This window comes from Schistocerca serialis, chromosome 1 (assembly GCF_023864345.2).
Source record: "Schistocerca serialis cubense isolate TAMUIC-IGC-003099 chromosome 1, iqSchSeri2.2, whole genome shotgun sequence".
NCBI classification, from domain to species: domain Eukaryota; kingdom Metazoa; phylum Arthropoda; class Insecta; order Orthoptera; family Acrididae; genus Schistocerca; species Schistocerca serialis.
In genome coordinates, this window is record NC_064638.1 from 71232201 (window position 1) to 71251357 (window position 19157).

At 40.3% G+C, this 19157-nt stretch overlaps 1 protein-coding gene across 2 annotated transcripts in view; it reads left to right on the forward strand.

Annotated features, from left to right (window-relative positions):
* The window catches only part of LOC126461762 (putative phospholipase B-like lamina ancestor), a 161711-nt gene extending 144160 nt beyond the window's left edge, over positions 1 to 17551 (forward strand). For both annotated transcript variants that reach the window (XM_050096021.1, XM_050096022.1), the window contains 5 exons: positions 7042 to 7142; positions 7317 to 7478; positions 9709 to 9961; positions 14291 to 14620; positions 16936 to 17551. In XM_050096021.1, coding sequence (XP_049951978.1) covers positions 7042 to 7142; positions 7317 to 7478; positions 9709 to 9961; positions 14291 to 14620; positions 16936 to 17463 — 1374 coding nt within the window. In that variant the 3' untranslated portion in view covers positions 17464 to 17551. The remainder of the gene's footprint in view (positions 1 to 7041; positions 7143 to 7316; positions 7479 to 9708; positions 9962 to 14290; positions 14621 to 16935) is intronic.
* Positions 17552 to 19157: the final 1606 nt, after the last annotated feature.

The window sequence follows — 19157 nt, forward strand, 5'->3', positions numbered from 1 at the left end:
GCTTAGTCCTATTTTTCTCAGAATTTCTAACATCTTGCACCAATTTAGATTGTTGAATGCTTTTTCTAGATTGAAAATGCTATGAGCATGTCTTGATTTTCCTTCAACTTTGCTTCCATTATCAAGTGCAACAAGAGAACTTCTCTCCAGGCCTTTACCTTTCCTGAAGCCGAACAGGTCGTCATGTAAGTGATTTTCAATTTTCTTTTCCATTCTTCTGTATATTTTTCTGTCAGCAGCTTGAACGTGAGAGCTGTTAAGTTGACTGTGAGATAGTTTCACTCTTATATGCCCTTACTATCTTTAGAATTGTGTGGATGATATTTTTCTGCAAGTATGATAGTACATCATCAGTCTCACAGATTGTACACACCAAATTGAACAGTCGTTTAGTTGCCACTTCACCCAATAATATTAGAAATTCTCATGGAATGTTACCTGTCCCTTCTGCCTTATTTGATGACAAGTCTTCCAACTTTTTTAAATTCTGACTCTAATACTGGATCCCCTTTGTCACCCCTATCGACTCCAATTTCTTCTTCTGGCACGTCTTCAGACAATTCCTCCCTCTTATAGAGGCCTTCAATGCACTCTTTCCACCTTTCTACTCTCTCTTCTACATTTAACAGTGGAACTGACCTTGCGATCTTAATGTTGCCACCCTTGCTTTTAATTTCACCAACGGTTGTACTGACTTTCCTCCAAGGATTTTTCGATAACTTCACATGTTTCCTGCAGCCATTTCACCTTGGTTGCCCTGCATATGCTATTTATTTCATTCCTAAGAGATTTTTGTTCCTGTCTTCTCCAGAACATTTTTGTACTTCCTTCTTTTGTCAATCAGTTGAACTGTTTCAACTATTACCCAAGGTTTCTTTGCAGTTACCTTCCTTGTACCTATGTTTGTCTGTCCCTCATCTGGTATTGCCCTTTTAATGAGATGTCCACTCCTCTTCAACTGAGCTGCCTACTCAGGTGTTCCTTATTGCAGAATCCACATCCTTAGTGAACTTAAAATGTGTCTCATCATTCTTCAGTACTTCTGTAGCCTGCTTCCTTCCACATTGATTCTTTTGGATGATTCTCTTAAATTTTGGTCTACTTTTCACCTTTGCTGAGTTCTGATGTAGGTCTGTATCTATACCTGGGTATACTATCCAATACCGTATCTGATTTTGGAACCTCTGTCTGACCGTGATGTAATTCAACTGGAGCTTTAACATGGCTCCCGGTCTTTTCCAAGAATACCTCCTCATCTGACAATTCTTCAACAGAATATTCATTATTACTGTCTGAAATTTATTGCAGAACTCAGTTACTCTTTTTCCTCTTTAATTCCTACTTTCAAGTCCATATTCTCTTATAACACTTTCTTCTATTTCATCCCCTACAACGTCATTCAAAGCCCCCTAGACTATTAGATTTTTGTCTCCCTTTAGATACTGAATTATGTGTTCAATATTCTCATATACTTTCTCCACCTCTCCATATGCTGATTGTGACCTTGCCATATATAACTGAACTGTCATTGCCAACACTGTTTTTCTGTCAAATATGATGAGAACAATCCTATCACTGAATATTACACAGTAGTTCATACTCTGCCCTACCTCCATATACATAATGAATCATACCCCTACTATATTTTTTTCTGCTGCTATTGACATTACCCTACATTCATCTGACCAAAAATCCTTATCTCCTTTCCATTTTACTTCATTGAGCCCCACTACATCTAGCTTGAGCTTTTCCATTGCCATTTCCTGATTTTCTATGTTTCCTACTACATTCAGACTTCTGACATCCCACGTTCTGATGCACAGAATGTTATCCTGTTGTTGGCTGCTCTCATGGTCACCTCCCTCCTTTCAGTCCCATCCCAAAGGTATGAGTGGGAGACTAATCTGGAATCTTTTTCCACTGGAGAGATGATTATGACACATTTCTTTTTTTTCAATTATAGGCCACACGTCCTGTGAATACACATTGTGTCTTTAATGCAGTGGTTTCCATTGTCTTCTGCATCCTCATTCTGTTGATCATTACTGATTCTTCCACATTTTAGGGGAAGTTTTCCAACCTGGGGGCAAGAGAGTGTCCTGCACCTCTGTCTGCTCCTCTGCCCTCTTTGACAAGGCTGTTGGCAGAACAAGGGTGACTTCTTGTGCTGGAAGTCTTCATTCACCATTGCTGATGATTTTTATTCAAAATTTAAACAGTGGCGGGGTTTGAACAGAGGGCTGAGGACATTTTCATTAGTAGTCAGACACTACCTCTAGACCACAAGAGGTAGCAGCCTTGAATTTTGACCTGATACATCAAGAGCTAATAGAGAATGTTGAAGAAGAAGTGTACCAGTCTACAGGTGCAGTCATCAATCAACAGCCCAGCATCTTACCAACTCACATACAACCAACTCCTCCACCACATAATGGCCCACAGAAGAACAGACTTTTATAGGATAGAGGAAACACACCACTCTGTTTTCACTGTGAATGCGCTGGGCATACATATTATGTACTACTGCAGAGAAAGAAGATGAGCATTCAATGACTATTATGCCACAAGATATTAATCCTATTCATGCAACTCAAATGCAGGTGATAATAGTCCACTTGTTGACCACAGCTCATTGCCATATCCTGTATGACATCACTCCCCAAAATGCTGTAGCAGTTCCCCATCACCACACAGAGGTACCAGCTGCTTGCCTAGCCACTGAATTCAGGAGAACTAAGCAAGGTGACCACCTTTGGAGGTGAGGATGCCGTGGCTGAAAATCTCCCATGAACAACAGTTACCGAAATGACAGGAAATCTCATTGATCTTATCACTAATGGCCTGATCTTATCACTAATGGCCAACCAGCCCAGGTACAAATTGACTCAGAAGCTTCTATTTCAGTAGTGACAAATGTCTGTGGTCACCAGCTGAAGAATACTTTGTTCTGTTATATTAAAGTGATTGTGTGTACGTCACAAGCGGGGAATATGTCCAGCCAACAGGAACGTGTATTGCAAGAATAACTATCAGTAGCAGAACACAGTTTTTTGAATTTGCATTTTGATGGAATGTAGCCAAGACATTGTTCCCAGATGGGATGACTTGCAGTCATCATAAGCAAACATTAATTATGTAAGATCAGAGCTCCAGATTGCTGAAAGTGATTTCTACAGCATCCATAACAAGGACTGGTTTGGATGGTCCTTTAATACTGAAGACACAATCACTACACTATCATCAATGAGACAAGTTCCAATTGCCAACTGATGCAAATTAAACTGTGCAGCTAATGTTAGTTGGAACAAGCTATTCAGGCTCACGAAAGAAATGCACGTCAGCAATATTAATAAGCATTGTGAGTGATTAAGGAGAACATTGGATCACTAATTGTCGTGAGCAGCCCCAACTAATCTGTGAATATTAGACAGCTAAACCAGTCCAGGAAGTGACTTAGTGTCATCAACACATAATCAGGTTCCACTACCACTATTTATAAGGCAGGGGATGAACCTAACTGCCAATAGCTTCTGGCCTGGATGAGGTACAACATCTGTGAGTAATACCTACTGTGTGTCAATTTTTGGATGCTTTCAAATCCTGAGTGAAGAGAAGACAGATAAAGCAGCCAATGAGAAAAACACGATATCAACATTGGCACCATCCATCAATTATTCAGCACTCATATAGTCACCAGTCGAATGACAGATAATTGCAGAGGAAGTTGAGAAGGTACTGCTAAATGACATCATTGAACCTTGAGAGAGACCTTGGCCCTCTTCAGTGGTTCTTGTGAAGAAGGACACCACATGGCATTTCTGTGCTGACTAGTGATGGCTGAACAAAATCATGAAGAAAGATGTCTAATCTGCATGCATTAATGACATCCTGGAATGCTTGAAAGGAGCAAAAGTACTTCTCAATTATGGATACACAGACAGGCTGCTGTCAAATTTAGGTTGACTAGCTGACTGGGGAAAGATTGCCTTCTGAAGTACTGATGGCCTCCATGAGTTTAAAGATATGCCATTTGGATTATATAGCACTCCAGCCATCTTTGAATGTGGGATGGACAATCTGCTTTGACACTTTAATCTGACTCACAACCATATTGTAGTGTGTTCAGACTGAAGGTCTCCTGAATCTGAAAAAGTGCCTCTTCAAATCCCAAGAAATAAAAATCTGGGGGCATGTAATGATGGCAATGCAGTTCATCCCAATCAAGGGAAAATAGGAACAATTGCATTCTTGATGTGAGAAATTTTTTGGAATGTGCTCAAACTATTGGTGATTCATAAAAGACTTCTGTGTCAATGTACATACCTTGTAACATCTACTGCAGGGAGACACCAAATGTTTTTCCTGGAATGAGGCACAAGGAAGATCTTCCCTTGCCCTCAAGGAGATGCTAACATCTTCACCAGTTCTAGCATTATGTGATGAAAATGCTGAGAGAGAACTTCACATACATGCTAGAGGATTTAGGATAGCAGGAGTTCTAGAACAAATCCAGGACTGTGCTGAAAAGATCATAGTTTATGCTTTTGGAGTACTCTCAAACTCCAAGAAGAACTTCTCTACAACCAAGAAAGTGTGCCTTGCAGTTGTTAGGGAATTCAAAAAGTTATGGCTGTATTTATTTGTCAACCCATTCATTGTTGTGATGGATCATGATTTTCTATGCTAGCTGATTAGCCTGAAGGGTATGTTGTATCAACTGATGAGACAGGCACTGAGGCTTCAGCAGTATGATGTCACAGTGGTCTACAAAAATGGATGAAAACACAAATACACTGACAGCCTTTCAAGGAATCCTTTGGCAGAACACAGCAGCACGAATGAAATCTGAAATTACTTCATTAAATGACACTGCTGTTGGACACAGGGAAGATCCAGCATTGCTTAAAACTGTAGAAGCCATGGAACCAGCCAAAGGAGAATTCCAGTTAATAAATGGGGCATTGTATACGTAGATCTATGATCCAGTGGGGTGGAAATGGTTGCTTGTTATCCAAGCTCACCTGCAGCCAGCAATTCTGATGTATTTCCACAACACTCCAATATCTGGTCACCTGGGATCAGTGAAAACTGGACTGAATCAGAACAGGTATCAGTGGCCACATCTCTACTGATCTATTAGACACTAGGTCAGCCACTGTAATGAATGCCAATGACAGGATAATGTATTATTGCAACTACCTCTGGGACGTCATAAGCCCCCCCCCCTCCCCCCCAAATGCAACAATGCTATTCGACTGAAATGGTGTTGACCTCTTGGAGAGGTTCCCAAAGTCCACAAATGGGAATTGATGGATAATAGTCTGCACCGACTACCTCAACTACTATGTGCCTCACATTCACATTGCAACATCTCCCACAGGATGACAACTACCTAAAATGTTGGCAGATATGCTCTTGATGTGCACTGGTCTCAAACAGAAAGATTGGGATACTATACTGCCTGTTGTGACATTCGCATACAACACAGCAAAGCAAGACACTGCAGGCTTCACGCTGTTCTTTATGCTCTATGATTCTGAGGCCAAAGTGATATGGAATATACTGTAGATGACTAAATGAAACACCTGATCTGCAGGATGGAAGAAGCAAGGTAGCTCTTTCACTACAGTCCCTGGATGCCTGGGAGGAAGGCCGAGAGCACTATATGCTATGCACCGGCCAGTGAGATACAGGCTGGGAGACTTTGTTTGAATTTTTGTACCTGTACATAAAGTGGGACTATCAGAAAGTTGCCAAAGCACTAGTTTGGGCCACATCATATCCTTCATCGCTTGTTTGACATCACATATGAAGTTGAGAATTATGACCCATCATCAAGAAGGCAAAAAGCACAGACACGTCACCCATGTCCTCTGTATGAAACGCTATTACATTTCATAGGTGCAGATTGGTGATGGGAGGTTCCAGGAAACTGAAGACCCATTTTATGTTGTTAAGCTTCGATGGGAGGGGTTAACTTTGGTGCTCATCACAGTGAAGATGATGTAATGACACAATCAGAATGTAAGGATCAGCCTGCATGACCATACAGAAGACCATTCACAATATCTAGATCCTGGGTGCTGCAGCTGGCTCCAATGAGGACTTTGGAGATCAATTCTTTTCTGGCTGTTTTAATTATGTTCTTATACCGTGACAAGTTCCATTAAAAGTGATCAACCCAGTGCCACTGGGTAAACAGTTTATTACAGATATGTTCTTGCACTGCCCTGGATGACTAAAATAGTGACGTTCCTGTGGAACCTCAAAGAAAAAAATATGAGATAGCATTTTGAGCAGTGAAATGAAGGAAAGCAGACATCAGATGACTCAAATGAGTTCTACTCTGAAGGCGACTACCACTAATTGAATGTTTTTCATATGTACACAAATTAGTAGCAGCTGTCTCATTTTCTATCTCCTTTTTGTGTCAGCAATCAATGCATCTCAATTTAAATCTATTATAAACTGCTTGTCTTTTGTCCATACCAAATGGTTTAATTAATTGTGATGAAGCATATAACTATGTAAGAACACAACTTGAGGGGGAAAAAGCGTCATAATACACAACTTCTTAGTACTATGAGAAACCCCATTCCCTTTTTATTGAAGTGTCTGCCTTGGAATACACAGTGTGTTCACTGAAAGACAAGTAGGAAAAGAAACAAGGCAACACCACAGATTCATGATAATATTGATACAAAGAAGATTGTCAGTCACAGCCTCTTGTTAAGAAAGGATGAACCTTGTACAAAACTTCTCTTCTACAGTAGATTTCATGTTCACGATTATCAATTTTTCTGTTTGTGGTGGATGTGGTACTTTATTTGCAGCGTTTGTTGAAATTATGCACTTTTCAAAGCAATTGGAAATTTCTACTGTTTGTGGAACAGTCTGTCCTCACAAGACGTATCTAAAGTAATCACAAGTCTATGAAACCTCCAACTCAATGAGTAAATTTACAGTTAATCAAATTTATCTTACACTGCTATTACTTATCTAATGTTTCTGGAATACAGGCTTATTACTCAATATTTTCAGGTACATTTGTTCTACTTGCAACTAGATGGCCTTGAAGTTGGATGGAGGCAAGGAGTAGAAAGAAGCAGGCTGGAATTGGATATTCCACACTTGGACTTCATGTAAGATACAGAAATAATTGCTAAATATTAGTAGAAATGAAACCACATTATTTTTTTCTTCAGTTTCTGTGTTAATAAGTTCAAGAAATATAAATGAGAGGGTATTTTATGCTCTTGTAGCTGGTCCTCTCCAGTTCAGAGAGCTGAAGTTCAGTACCAAACTTTGTGTTACAGTTGGATGAATGCAGTAACTGACATTATTGATCTGGAAAGGAGACACTCCAGTACTCTTGAACCTTCGTTGGGGCTCTTCACTGCTGCAAATTTCTCATCCATTCTTGTGAAACATTTGCATGATACTCAAGAAATTTTCATGGCTCACAATACCGGAGGAATGTAAGAACTTATGAGTTATTTTTATAGATTATTTTGTCATATATTTCCAATAAAATAGTCTTATTAAGAGCTATTTTACAGCATAGGAAACAATCTTCAATTATGATTTGTATTTACTACAGAGTGGATTATGTGGATTTGCATGTTGCATATGTATTTGCATATTTGGCTCCTTTACACAGGTTATTGCAAATTTGAACTAAAAACTAGTGATGCTGCATATTTTTGCTTTATGTTTATAATATTTTAAAAATTTAACTTAATCTTGGTTTGATATCTCACAGAGTAACCATGATCTGCAACTGTGTGCGATCGCTAACTGAGAAACTGCTGGCTAGTCAGCTGATTACTGAACAGGACCAGGCAGGCAGAGCCAATGCACCTGCTGCCTGCAGCCCCACTTAATTCCCTCCTCTGTCGTACCATAAACATCACTAACAATTAAATTACACAAGCATACAGCTCTTTTCAATCCATCCCAGGCATGTTCGATAGAGTTCATGTCTGGAGAACATGCTGGCCACTCAAGTCAAGTGATGGCATTATCCTGAAGGAAGTTATTCACAAGATGTGCATGATGGGGCCCCGAATTGTTGTCCATGAAGACGTATGCCTCACCAATATGCTGTCAACATGGTTGAACTCTTGGTCGGAAGATGACATTCATGTACTGTACAGCTGAAATGAAATGTTGTGTGGCTAGGGCCTCCCGTCGGGTAGACCGTTCGCCTGGTGCAGGTCTTTTGAGTTGATGCCACTTAGGTGACCTGCGTGTCGATGTGGATGGAATGATGATGATTAGGACAACACAACACCCAGTCCCTGAGCGGAGAAAATCTCTGACCCAGCCGGGAATAGAACCCGAGACCTTAGGATTGACATTCCGTCACGCTAACCACTCAGCTACCGGGGCCGGACTACTGTACAGCTGATACGGTGCCTTCCATGACCACCAGCAGTGTACGTTGGCCACACATAATATCACCCAAAAACATCAGGGAACCTCCACCTTGCTGCACTTACTGGATAGTGTGTCTAAGGTGTTCAGCCTGAAAGGGTTGCCTCCAAACACGTCTCCAACAATTGTCTGGTTGGAGGCAAATGCAACACTCATTGGTGAAGAGAACTTGATGACAATACTTAATGACCCATTCAGCATGTTGTTGGGCCCATCTGTATCACGCTGCATGGTGTCGTGGTTGCAAAGATGGACATTGCCATGGACGTTGGGAGTGAAGTTGCGCATCATGCAGCCTATTGTGCACAGTTTGAGTCGTAACACGTCCTGTGGCTGCATGAAAAGCATTATTCAACATAGTGGCATTGCTGTCAGGGTTCCTCTGAGCTATAATCTGTAGGTAGAGGTCATCCACCACAGTAGTAGCCCTTCGGTGGCCTGAGCGAGGCATGTCATCGACAGTTCCTGTCTCTCTGTATCTCCTCCATGTCCGAACAACATCGCTTTGGTTCACACTTCCCTTGTTGAGAGCCCATCCTGGCACAAAGTAACAATGTGAATGTGATCGAACTGTGGTCTTGTCCATTTAAGTATGGCTGAACTACAGACAACATGAGCCGTGTACCTCCTTGCTGGTGGAATGACTGGAACTGATTGGCTGTCGGACCCCCTCCGTCTAATAGGCGCTTCTCATGCATGGTTGTTTACATGTTTGGGCGGGTTGAGTGACATCTCTGAACAGTCAAAGGGACTGTGTCTGTGATAAAATATCCACAGTCAACGTCTATCTTCAGGAGTTCTGGGAACCGGGGTGATGCAAAACTTTTTTTGATGTGTGTATTTGCCTGTATACATCTCTGCAGCTGTCATTCAGCCCTGTCATCTATGTCCTACTCTACAGTTTGTGCACTACAGTTGCCTCAGTGCCAGTTTTGGATTGTGCCATTTTGCCCCGCATGGTACAATTCAATCACAGCAGCATGTGAAAAGTTTAAAAACTTAGCTGGTTTGGAAATAATAACACCCTTGGCCTGAAAGTCAATGTTCATCCCCTTTTGGATGTCAGATAAACTGCTCTATTTCCGCATTATGACAGCTGCACTGTTTTGAGCACCCTCCAACATGCTTTACATGCAATCCACTGCTAGTGTTATAACTTGCTGTCTGTTAGTGGTTATTGCACATTGATGTTGAACATAACCAGTGGTCACATTAATGTGAATATGCCATGTAATTTCAGAGTTGACAGTTTTGTCTGTTGATGTGTTTCAGGTACCAATCAATGCTACGACTTCTTAAGCGATATGAATTAAATTATCATGAGGCACCCGATGAAGTATCTGATGTAGTACCTGGCCAAGTGATAGAATTTTCATCTTATCCTGGCTCAATCCATTCTCAGGATGACTTTTATGTAATCTCTGGTATGTCACCTCAGGGGAAGAATCATCAGCTGAAAATAGCAAGCATTCCAATCAACAACTATAACAGAGCTTTGTGGAGAAAATCTAAACCACAACAGCAGGTAAAGTAGTAAAAATATTTTTCTTCAGTATTCATATACTTTCATGTAAGTAATGTTGTTGTTTCAGAAAGTAAATGATATTTTATTTTTAATTTCTGTTTTTGAAGGAGTAGATGCTGATTAAAAAATAATGATATGACAAATCAGTGTAACCAGATGTCATGCCAAAGTTTCAATTTTTAGATTCTTACATTTTGTTCTTGAGCTTCCAGAAAAGAAACACATGGCTCAGAAAAAGGAAATGAACTCTAAAAAAACCTCCTTACAGCACACGGTTTTAACATGTTGAGAAGTTGTAACTTGTCAAGAAGTTTTAATCTGTTGAGAAGTTTTAACCCACCAAGAAGTTTTAACGTAACAAGTAGTTTTAACCTGTTGAGAAGTTTTAACACATCGAGGAATTTTATCATGTAGTTTTAACCTCACAGGAAGTTTTAAAATGGTACACATTTTGCAAAAGAACAGAAGATTCATTCTGGAAACTCACTCCAGTCTTCTTATTCAATTATTAGTTGTTTCAGGGTCATGAACTGAGGAGGGGAAAATAAGCTGCACATGTGAACTGAAGTTTGTGTTAGGGAGGGCTTTGGATTAGCATAGTCTATGGTGCTGTGTTAGCTATATTGCTGTGGTGGTGTAACAGCTAGCACATCTGCCTAGTTAGTAGGGAGACCTGGGTTCAAGTCCTGACTGCGGCGCAAAAGTAATTCATTTCATCAACCTCTATTATTATTTTCAAATAACTTATAGGAATGAAGCTGGGTGACATCGTTGACAATTGCTGATATTTTGACAGGAGCACTGACGTTTTCAGGGTAAAACAGCAGCAATTAAGTGTTGTGCATGGGAATTTAAAACATTGCTTTTCAAAGCAATTTCAGAAAGATAACATAAACTGAAACTGAAGAAACTGCAAAAAGCTGGAAATTTAAGGAGATGGGACCTGGATAAACTGAAAGAACCAGAGGTTGTACAGAGTTTCAGGGAGAGCATAAGGGAACAATTGACAGGAATGTGGGAAAGAAATACAGTAGAAGAAGAATGGGTAGCTTTGAGGAATGAAATAGTGAAGGCAGCAGAGGATCAAGTAGGTAAAAAAGCGAGGGCAAGTAGAAATCCTTGGGTAACAGAAGAGATACTGAATTTAATTGATGAAAGGAGAAAATACAAAAATTCAGTAAGTGAAGCAGGCAAAAAGGAATACAAATGTCTCAAAAATGAGATCTACAGGAAGTGCAAAATGGCTAATCAGGAATGCTTAGAGGACAAATGTAAGGATGTAGAGGTTTATCTCACTAGGGGTAAGATAGACACTGCCTACAGGAGAATTAAAGAGACCTTTGGAGAAGAGAGAACCACTTGCATGAATATCAAGAGCTCAGATGGAAACCCAGTTCTAAGCAAAGAAGGGAAAGCAGAAAGGTGGGAGGAGTATATAGAGGGCCTATACAAGGGCGATGTACTTCAGGGCAATATTATGGAAATGGAAGAGGATGTAGATGAAAATGAAATGGGAGATATGATACTGCGTGAATAGTTTGACAGAGCACTGAAAGACCTAAGTCGAAACAAGGCCCCGGAAGTAGACAACATTCCATTAGAACTACTGACAGCCTTGAGAGAGCCAGTCCTGACAAAACTCTACCATCTGGTGAGCAAGATGTATGAGACAGGCGAAATACCCTCAGACTTCATGTAGAATATAATAAGCCCAATCCCAAAGAAATGTGAAAATTACCGAACTGTCAATTTAATAAGTCACGGCTGCAAAATACTAACGGGAATTCTTTACGGACGATTGGAAAAACTGATAGAAGCCGACCTCGGGGAAGATCAGTCCGGATTTCGTAGAAATGTTGGAACACGTGAGGCGATACTGACCCTACGACTTATCTTAGAAGCTAGATTAAGAAAAGGCAAACCTACGTTTATAGCATTTGTAGATAGAGAAAGCTTTTGACAATGTTGACTGGAATACTCTCTTTCAAATTCTGAAGGTGGCAGGGGTGAAACACAGGGAGCGAAAGGCTATTTACAATTTGTACAGAAACCAGATGGAACTTATAAGAGTCGAGGGACATGAAATGGAAGCAGTGGTTGCGAAGGCAGTGAGACAGGGTTGTAGCCTCTCCCTGATGCTATTCAATCTGTATATTGAGCAAGCAGTAAAGGAAACAAAAGAAAAATTCGGAGTAGGTATTAAAATTCATGGAGAAGAAGTAAAAACTTTGAGGTTCACCGATGACATTGTAATTCTGTCAGAGACAGCAAATGACTTGGAAGAGCAGTTGAACGGAATGGACAGTGTCTTGAAAGGAGGATATAAGATGAACATCAACAAAAGCAAAACGAGGATAATGGAATGTAGTTAAAATTAAATCGGGTGATGCTGAGGGAATTAGATTAGGAAATGAGACACTTAAAGTAGTAAAGGAGTTTTACTATTTTGGGAGCAAAATAACTGATGATGGTCGAAGTAGAGAGGATATAAAATGTAGTCTGGCAATGGCAAGGAAAGCGTTTCTGAAGAAGAGAAATTTGTTAACATCGAGTATTGATTTAAGTGTCAGGAAGTCGTTTCTGAAAGTATTTGTACGGAGTGTAGCCATGTATGGAACTGAAACACGGACGATAAATAGTTTAGACAAGAAGAGAATAGAAGCTTTCGAAATGTGGTGCTACAGAAGAATGCTGAAGATTAGATGGGTAGATCACATAACTAATGAGGAGGTATTGAATAGAATTTGGGAGAAGAGGAGTTTGTGGCACAACTTAACTAGAAGAAGGGATCAGTTGGTAGGACATTTTCTGAGGCATCAAGGTATCACCAATTTGGTACTGGAGGACAGCATGGAGGGTAAAACTCGTAGAGGGAGACAAAGAGATGAATACACTAAGCAGATTCAGAAGGATGTAGGCTGCAGTAGGTACTGGGAGATGAAGAAGCTTGCACAGGATAGAGTAGCATGGAGAGCTGCATGAAACCAGTCTCAGGACTGAAGACCACAACAACAAACAAACTCTCTCTTCGTCTGTCCCCCCACCCCCTCTGTGTGTCATCCGCCCCCCTCTCTCTGTCTGTCTGTCTCTCTCTCTCTCTCTCTCTCTCTCTCTCTCTCTCTCTCTCTCTCTCTCTCTCTCCCCCCCCCCTCTCTCTCTCCCCCCTCTCTCTTCCTCTCTCCCCCCCTCTCTTCCTCTCTCCCCCCGTCTCTCTGTAAACACTAGTGTCACCAAGCAACCAAAGATGATCAACATCAGAAGTTATCCATTTTGGGGTAATTCATCATTAAGAGAAAAAGTGTTCATTGCACAAAAGTATGTAAACAGAATATCAGCTGGAGCCCACTCAAGATCATCTTGCAGACTTTTATTTAAGGAACTAGGGATATTCACAGTGCGCTCACAATACATATATTCACTTATGAAATTTGTTATCAATAACCCATCTGAATTCAAAAATAATAGCAAAGTGTATAGCTACAACACCAGAAGACATGATGATCTTCACTATTCAGGGTTAAACCCGACTTTGTCACAGAAAGGGGTGAAATATGTTCCCACAAAAATCTTTGGTCGGTCAGTTAAGCATTAAATATCTGATAGACAATCAGCACTTAAAAACAAACTAAAATAATTTCTGAATGACAACTCCTCCCACTAAATAGATGAATTTTTAGATACGACAGAGTAACTGTAAAAAAAAGGAAAAGATTTTAATCATGCCATGTAAAGAAATCTTATGTTAAACTGACACCTCCATATCATTTTAAAATGTTGTAGTCATGAACTGTGAAACAAGTATTAATGTTATATAATGATTCATCTCTGTATAGAAGGCTTAGAGAAATTGGTCCACCACAGCTGTATACAGTAGTTGATAGGCATAATTATCCATGTGCACAGCCTCTGTCACTACATCCCAAACTGCTATGTCTGATGTCACCACTCGGTTAAATTTATGGCACCAGACTGTGCTGGTGCTGCATATCACTTATTTCATAAAAAATCAAAATAACAGGCAGGTATTAGTACCTTGCTCTCAGCATTCAACTTAAAACTAAAAATATAAAATACATAACCTGCATTACTTTACATCAGAAATCTTTGTCCTGTCGTTACTGCTGCACTACTATATGATGGACAGATGTTCCTTTTGTATGACAGAAATTATTTTAATTCAAGTATTGAAATGAAAAGTGGCTTCTGTATATTTTGTTCCAGTGAGCAATGCTATAAGTAAGGCACGGTGTAGGTATGCAACATATAATGTGTTGTAGCAAATGTTTGTATGATTCTTTATGATGTTTCTAGATTGTGACTCTGTTTCAGGTTCTGTCTGGTCCAAGAGTCATGACTGCAAACAGGTTGGCACAACATGCTCGCCAGTGGGTCCACCATTTGGCAGAGTCTAACAGTGGTACAGGCAATAGGCAATGGGTCGTGCTAGACACAGGGAAAGTTGGGAAGCCACCCCGTGAATCCAACAGGGTGCCGAGGAGGCGTCGTGGCAGTCAAAAGAGCCGCCACCAGAAGCACCACCTGCATGGTCTACTGTGTGTTGTGGAGCAGCTGCCTGGTCTCACCCGGGCTTCAGATGTCTCTCACCAACTGATTGCTGAAGGGTTTTGGGCCTCACTGAGAGGTGTACCTTACCACCAGGTAAGGAGTCTATTATACGCTCCTATCTTGAGTGTGTGTGTGTGTGTGTGTGTGTGTGTGTGGGGTGTGTGTGTGTGGTTTTTTTTTTTTTGTTTTTTTTTTGGGGGGGGGGGCAGTGTTTATGTTATTTGCCACTACTTCCTCTCCAGCATCCTTTGCCAACTTCTTCATCTGACTAGAGCATTTAAATCAAAATTCCTCAGTTATTTGCAGGATTTATTCCAGACTCGGTCTTCCTTTACAATTTTTCCTCTGTATCATGGAAGTAATTCCCTGTTATCTTAATCCAAGTCCTACTGCCATGTACCTTTTTCTAGTTAGTGTTTCTCTATGCGGTGTTCCTCACCAACTCTTGTAGACAACATCCTCATTTATTATATTGTCAGTATTTTCTGTAACATCGCATCTCAGGTGTTTACACTGTTCTACTGTTCACATACATTCTTAGGAATTTCTTTCTCAAATTAACGTGTCCCACATTCAATCACAGCCATTGCTTAAATTATTGAACACATTTCAGCAATGGTAGCTGATGACTTTCATTATAAGGAGTCACCATCAGTCTGCTAATGGCCTCGTCAAAAGAGAGTGAGGAGTGTATTGAGATTCAGTGTACAGCTATGCCCTTCAGGTAGGAAACTGCCTCTAAAGTGGAAGAATAAGCAATGATCAATGGCCTGAAGTTGCAGTAGACAATGCATTAAAGATACTTGTTGTGTTCCAACAGGAAATATGGCTTGTAATTGAAAAAGTATCATCATGATTTTTTCTTTTGGTGAAAGATATCAGATTAGTCCTCCTTTCTGGTCTCTATGAGGGGACTGGCAAGGGGAGGCAACTATGAGGAAGAGACTGAAGTTACTCTATATGGATTTAAAAAAATAAAGGACTCGTTCAACTGGAGATTTGATTAAATGGCATACACTTTTGATGCATGTAGTATTAACAGAGTCAAAAGAGATTTTATTTCTCTGTCTTTCTCTTACAAAATAACCAGCAGCCCCTAAAAAATGCTGTCTTATGTGAAGAACATGGAAAGGTTTATAAAGAAAGCCTTTACACTTCTTTGCCATCATACACCACCGAGCAAGCTGACGCATTGGTTAACACATCAATCCAGCGTCCGGCCATCGTGATTTAGGTTTTGCGTGATTTCCTTAAATTGGTTCAGGCAAATGCCTGGATGGTTCCTTTGACAGGGCACAGCCGCTTTCCTTCCTCATCCTTAATCCGATTAGACCGATGACTGTGCTGTTCAATCCCTTCCCCCAAATCAATCCAATCCATCATACACCACCTCCGTTTAGTGGTCCAAGGCTTCTCTGAACAGCTTCCTGTGTGTAACATGTTGTAATCTCCTCTCTAACTTTCTCCTGCAAGGTACTGTTTTTTGATAGTGACAGTTTCTTTTTCAGTTTTGGTATCCATGCACAACTGAATCACATTTTATTTCTCCTCTCTCTCTCTCTTGCAAAAAAACAATTTTTAAAACTGTCATAATCTCATCATTAGTCGATTCTAGCAAAACTGAAGCACAATAAATGCTCTGCATTTTTCAGAAATCGAGCTACAAAATTAACTTCTTGACATTAAAACATTGTTTTTTATAATGAATAAAAATGAGAGAAGGCAACCACTTACCTACAGCTCATTGATTTCACACAGGGACACACACAAGTGCACAAATGGTGTACCTAACCTTAAAGCCACTGCTCTTTCACTATAGTAGTTTCACACACACACACACACACACACACAAACCCATGACACCCAAACACACACACATATAACTCAAATATTAGTTAAGTGTTGGTGTCACTTTCAATCTCAACCTTACCAGATAAGTTCAGATGACAATCAAGCAGCCTCACGACTGGTTTTAGAGCATACAGTAACCATATGTTGCAATCTCACAAAGACTCATATTATGCAAATCAAAAAAGCAAAACTGACATGCTAGGACTAAAAGTACACATTATTAGTCATACCCTAAACGAAACATAATGTGGAAAGTGAACTGGGGTCTAGATAGACAAAAAACTAAAATGGAATCGTAGTGTACTCAAAAACTTATCAAGAAACTCAGTTAAGCATGTTTTGCTCTTGGAAGTATCTCTCATTGTCTTCAGAAGGAAGTTGACTTTTTTACCATATTTTCACTTCTTGTTTTCTTGTGGAATTATCTTGAAGGGCATGCGAATAAAATAAAGCATGTATCCAGCAGAAAGAATGAAGTGCAATGGAGATAACTGCACATTTAGCATAGACCTGTCAATGTAGTAATCCTTTTTTGTAATATGTTCTTCCTTTTTCAGGACATCTGTGATGCAAGTCATTGTGCCAACATGAAACAGACACTAGAACAGTCATCACTAGCAAGGTCTTTCAAAGAAGATCAGAAGAGAGCAACAGATGTAGCAACAATAATGTATCTGATGAGAAATTATTATTACAATGACACCTTATTATCTGAAGATGAACAGTCAATGATAGCACCAAGAGGTGACATACAACTCGATCCCAAGCTGCCACTTGGAGTGATTGATACAAAGGTTTCCATCTGGGCGCCAAATACATCTGTTCAAGTTTATGCCATTGCTGGTCCACCATTCAGTATGAATGCAAATATAAGTGCAGAAAGTAATGATGAAAGCAATGATGTGCCTCAAGATGATGTTGATAATCACAAATATCCTGTCTTTCCTTATAAATGGTCTTCTAGTTCTTTTGTGAATTTATCTCACCTGGGGCAACCAGATGTTTGGAATTTCAACATTTTTGTTTCAGAATGGTCCTGGCACCAACATGGAAATTATACAGTTGCCCCTGAGAAGCCAGATTAAAGAGTGTCTTTCTAATATCTTTTTTTGTCTTTTTGTGATTATTCTAAAAATCTGTCTTCCATTATTACTGAATAAAACTGAATTTTTTACAACTCTGAAGAAAGTCTTTTATTTTCGATTCCATAACAAACATTTAGTTGTTTATATAGTAATATATCTAAAAACACAGATAATGTGACTTACCGAACGAAAGTGCTGGCAGGTCGATAGACACACAAACAAATACAAACATACACATGAAATTCAAGCTTTCGCAACAAACTGTTGCCTCATCAGGAAAGAGGGAGGGAGAGGGAAAGACGAAAGGATGTGGGTTTTAAGGGAGAGGGTAAGGAGTCATTTCAATCCCGGGAGCAGAAAGACTTACCTTAGGGGGAAAAAAGGGGTATACACTCGCGCACACACACACATATCCATCCGCACATACACAGACACAAGCAGACATTTCTCTGCTTGTGTCTGTGTATGCATGGATGGATATGTGTGTGCGAGCGTATACCCCTTTTTTCCCCCTAAGGTAAGTCTTTCTGCTCCCGGGATTGGAATGACTCCTTACCCCCTCCCTTAAAACCCACATCCTTTCGTCTTTCCCTCTCCTTCCCTCTTTCCTGATGAGGCAACAGTTTGTTGCGAAAGCTTGAATTTCATGTGTATGTTTGTATTTGTTTGTGTGTCTATTGACCTGCCAGCACTTTCGTTCGTTAAGTCACATCATCTGTGTTTTCAGATATATTTTTCCCACGTGGAATGTTTCCCTCTATTATATTCATATCATTGTTTATATAGTAACACATACAAATAAGTACATGTAGCAAGAATGATATTTTCGCTCTGCAGTGTGGTGTGTGGTGATATGAAACTTTGACAGTTTAAAATTGTATGCTGGACCAAGACTAAAACTTGGGACCTTTGCCTTCTGCGGGCAAGTTTTCTACCATCTGAGCTACCCAAGCACAACCCACAACCCATCCTCACAACTTCAATTCTGCCAGTATCTTGTCTCCTACTTCCAGACTTCGCAGAAGCTCTCTTGCAGACCTTGCAGAACTAGCACTCCTGACAGGTCTGCAGGAGAGCTCCCGTGAAGTTTGGACAGATTGCAAATTAACTGTCACTCCAAAAACACTACAAAGGTGGAGCTTGCCCATTATTTTCGTAATAACCATTACTGGTGTAGCCCATTGTCTGGATGATATGGGTTGCATGACACCCCTAATATTTTCAGCCTGTCTAATAGTTCTTTTACGTGATGACAAAGTGTCAGGTGCTCAGGCTGGACATGAAAAAGACGTGCACTGGGTTTGAGGGTCATACGTGGCACATAATCCGTGGCCTTGCCTGGCCCAGACAAAAAAAAGGATGGAAAATTTCTTACACAGGCCATCCAGTTCTTCATAGGGCTCAGATCTGACATTAAATGTTCTGAATGGGTGACCATGAACCCGAACGCTGTAAAAGCCAAACAGATTTTCCATAAAGGCTCTGTCCACCACAAGAAATGTCAATGAACACAGCACTGCCTTGTACACACTCTGCTGTAAATTGCCTAAGGATAAGAATTTGTTGCTAGTTATAATTGACAAAATGGTGCAAAGTAACAGACAATGAAGGGGAACCGAGGCACAGGTAAGTGCTAGAGTTCATAAGTGATGCCGCTGCACCTGTATCCACTTGCAATCAAAGGGTAATACCAT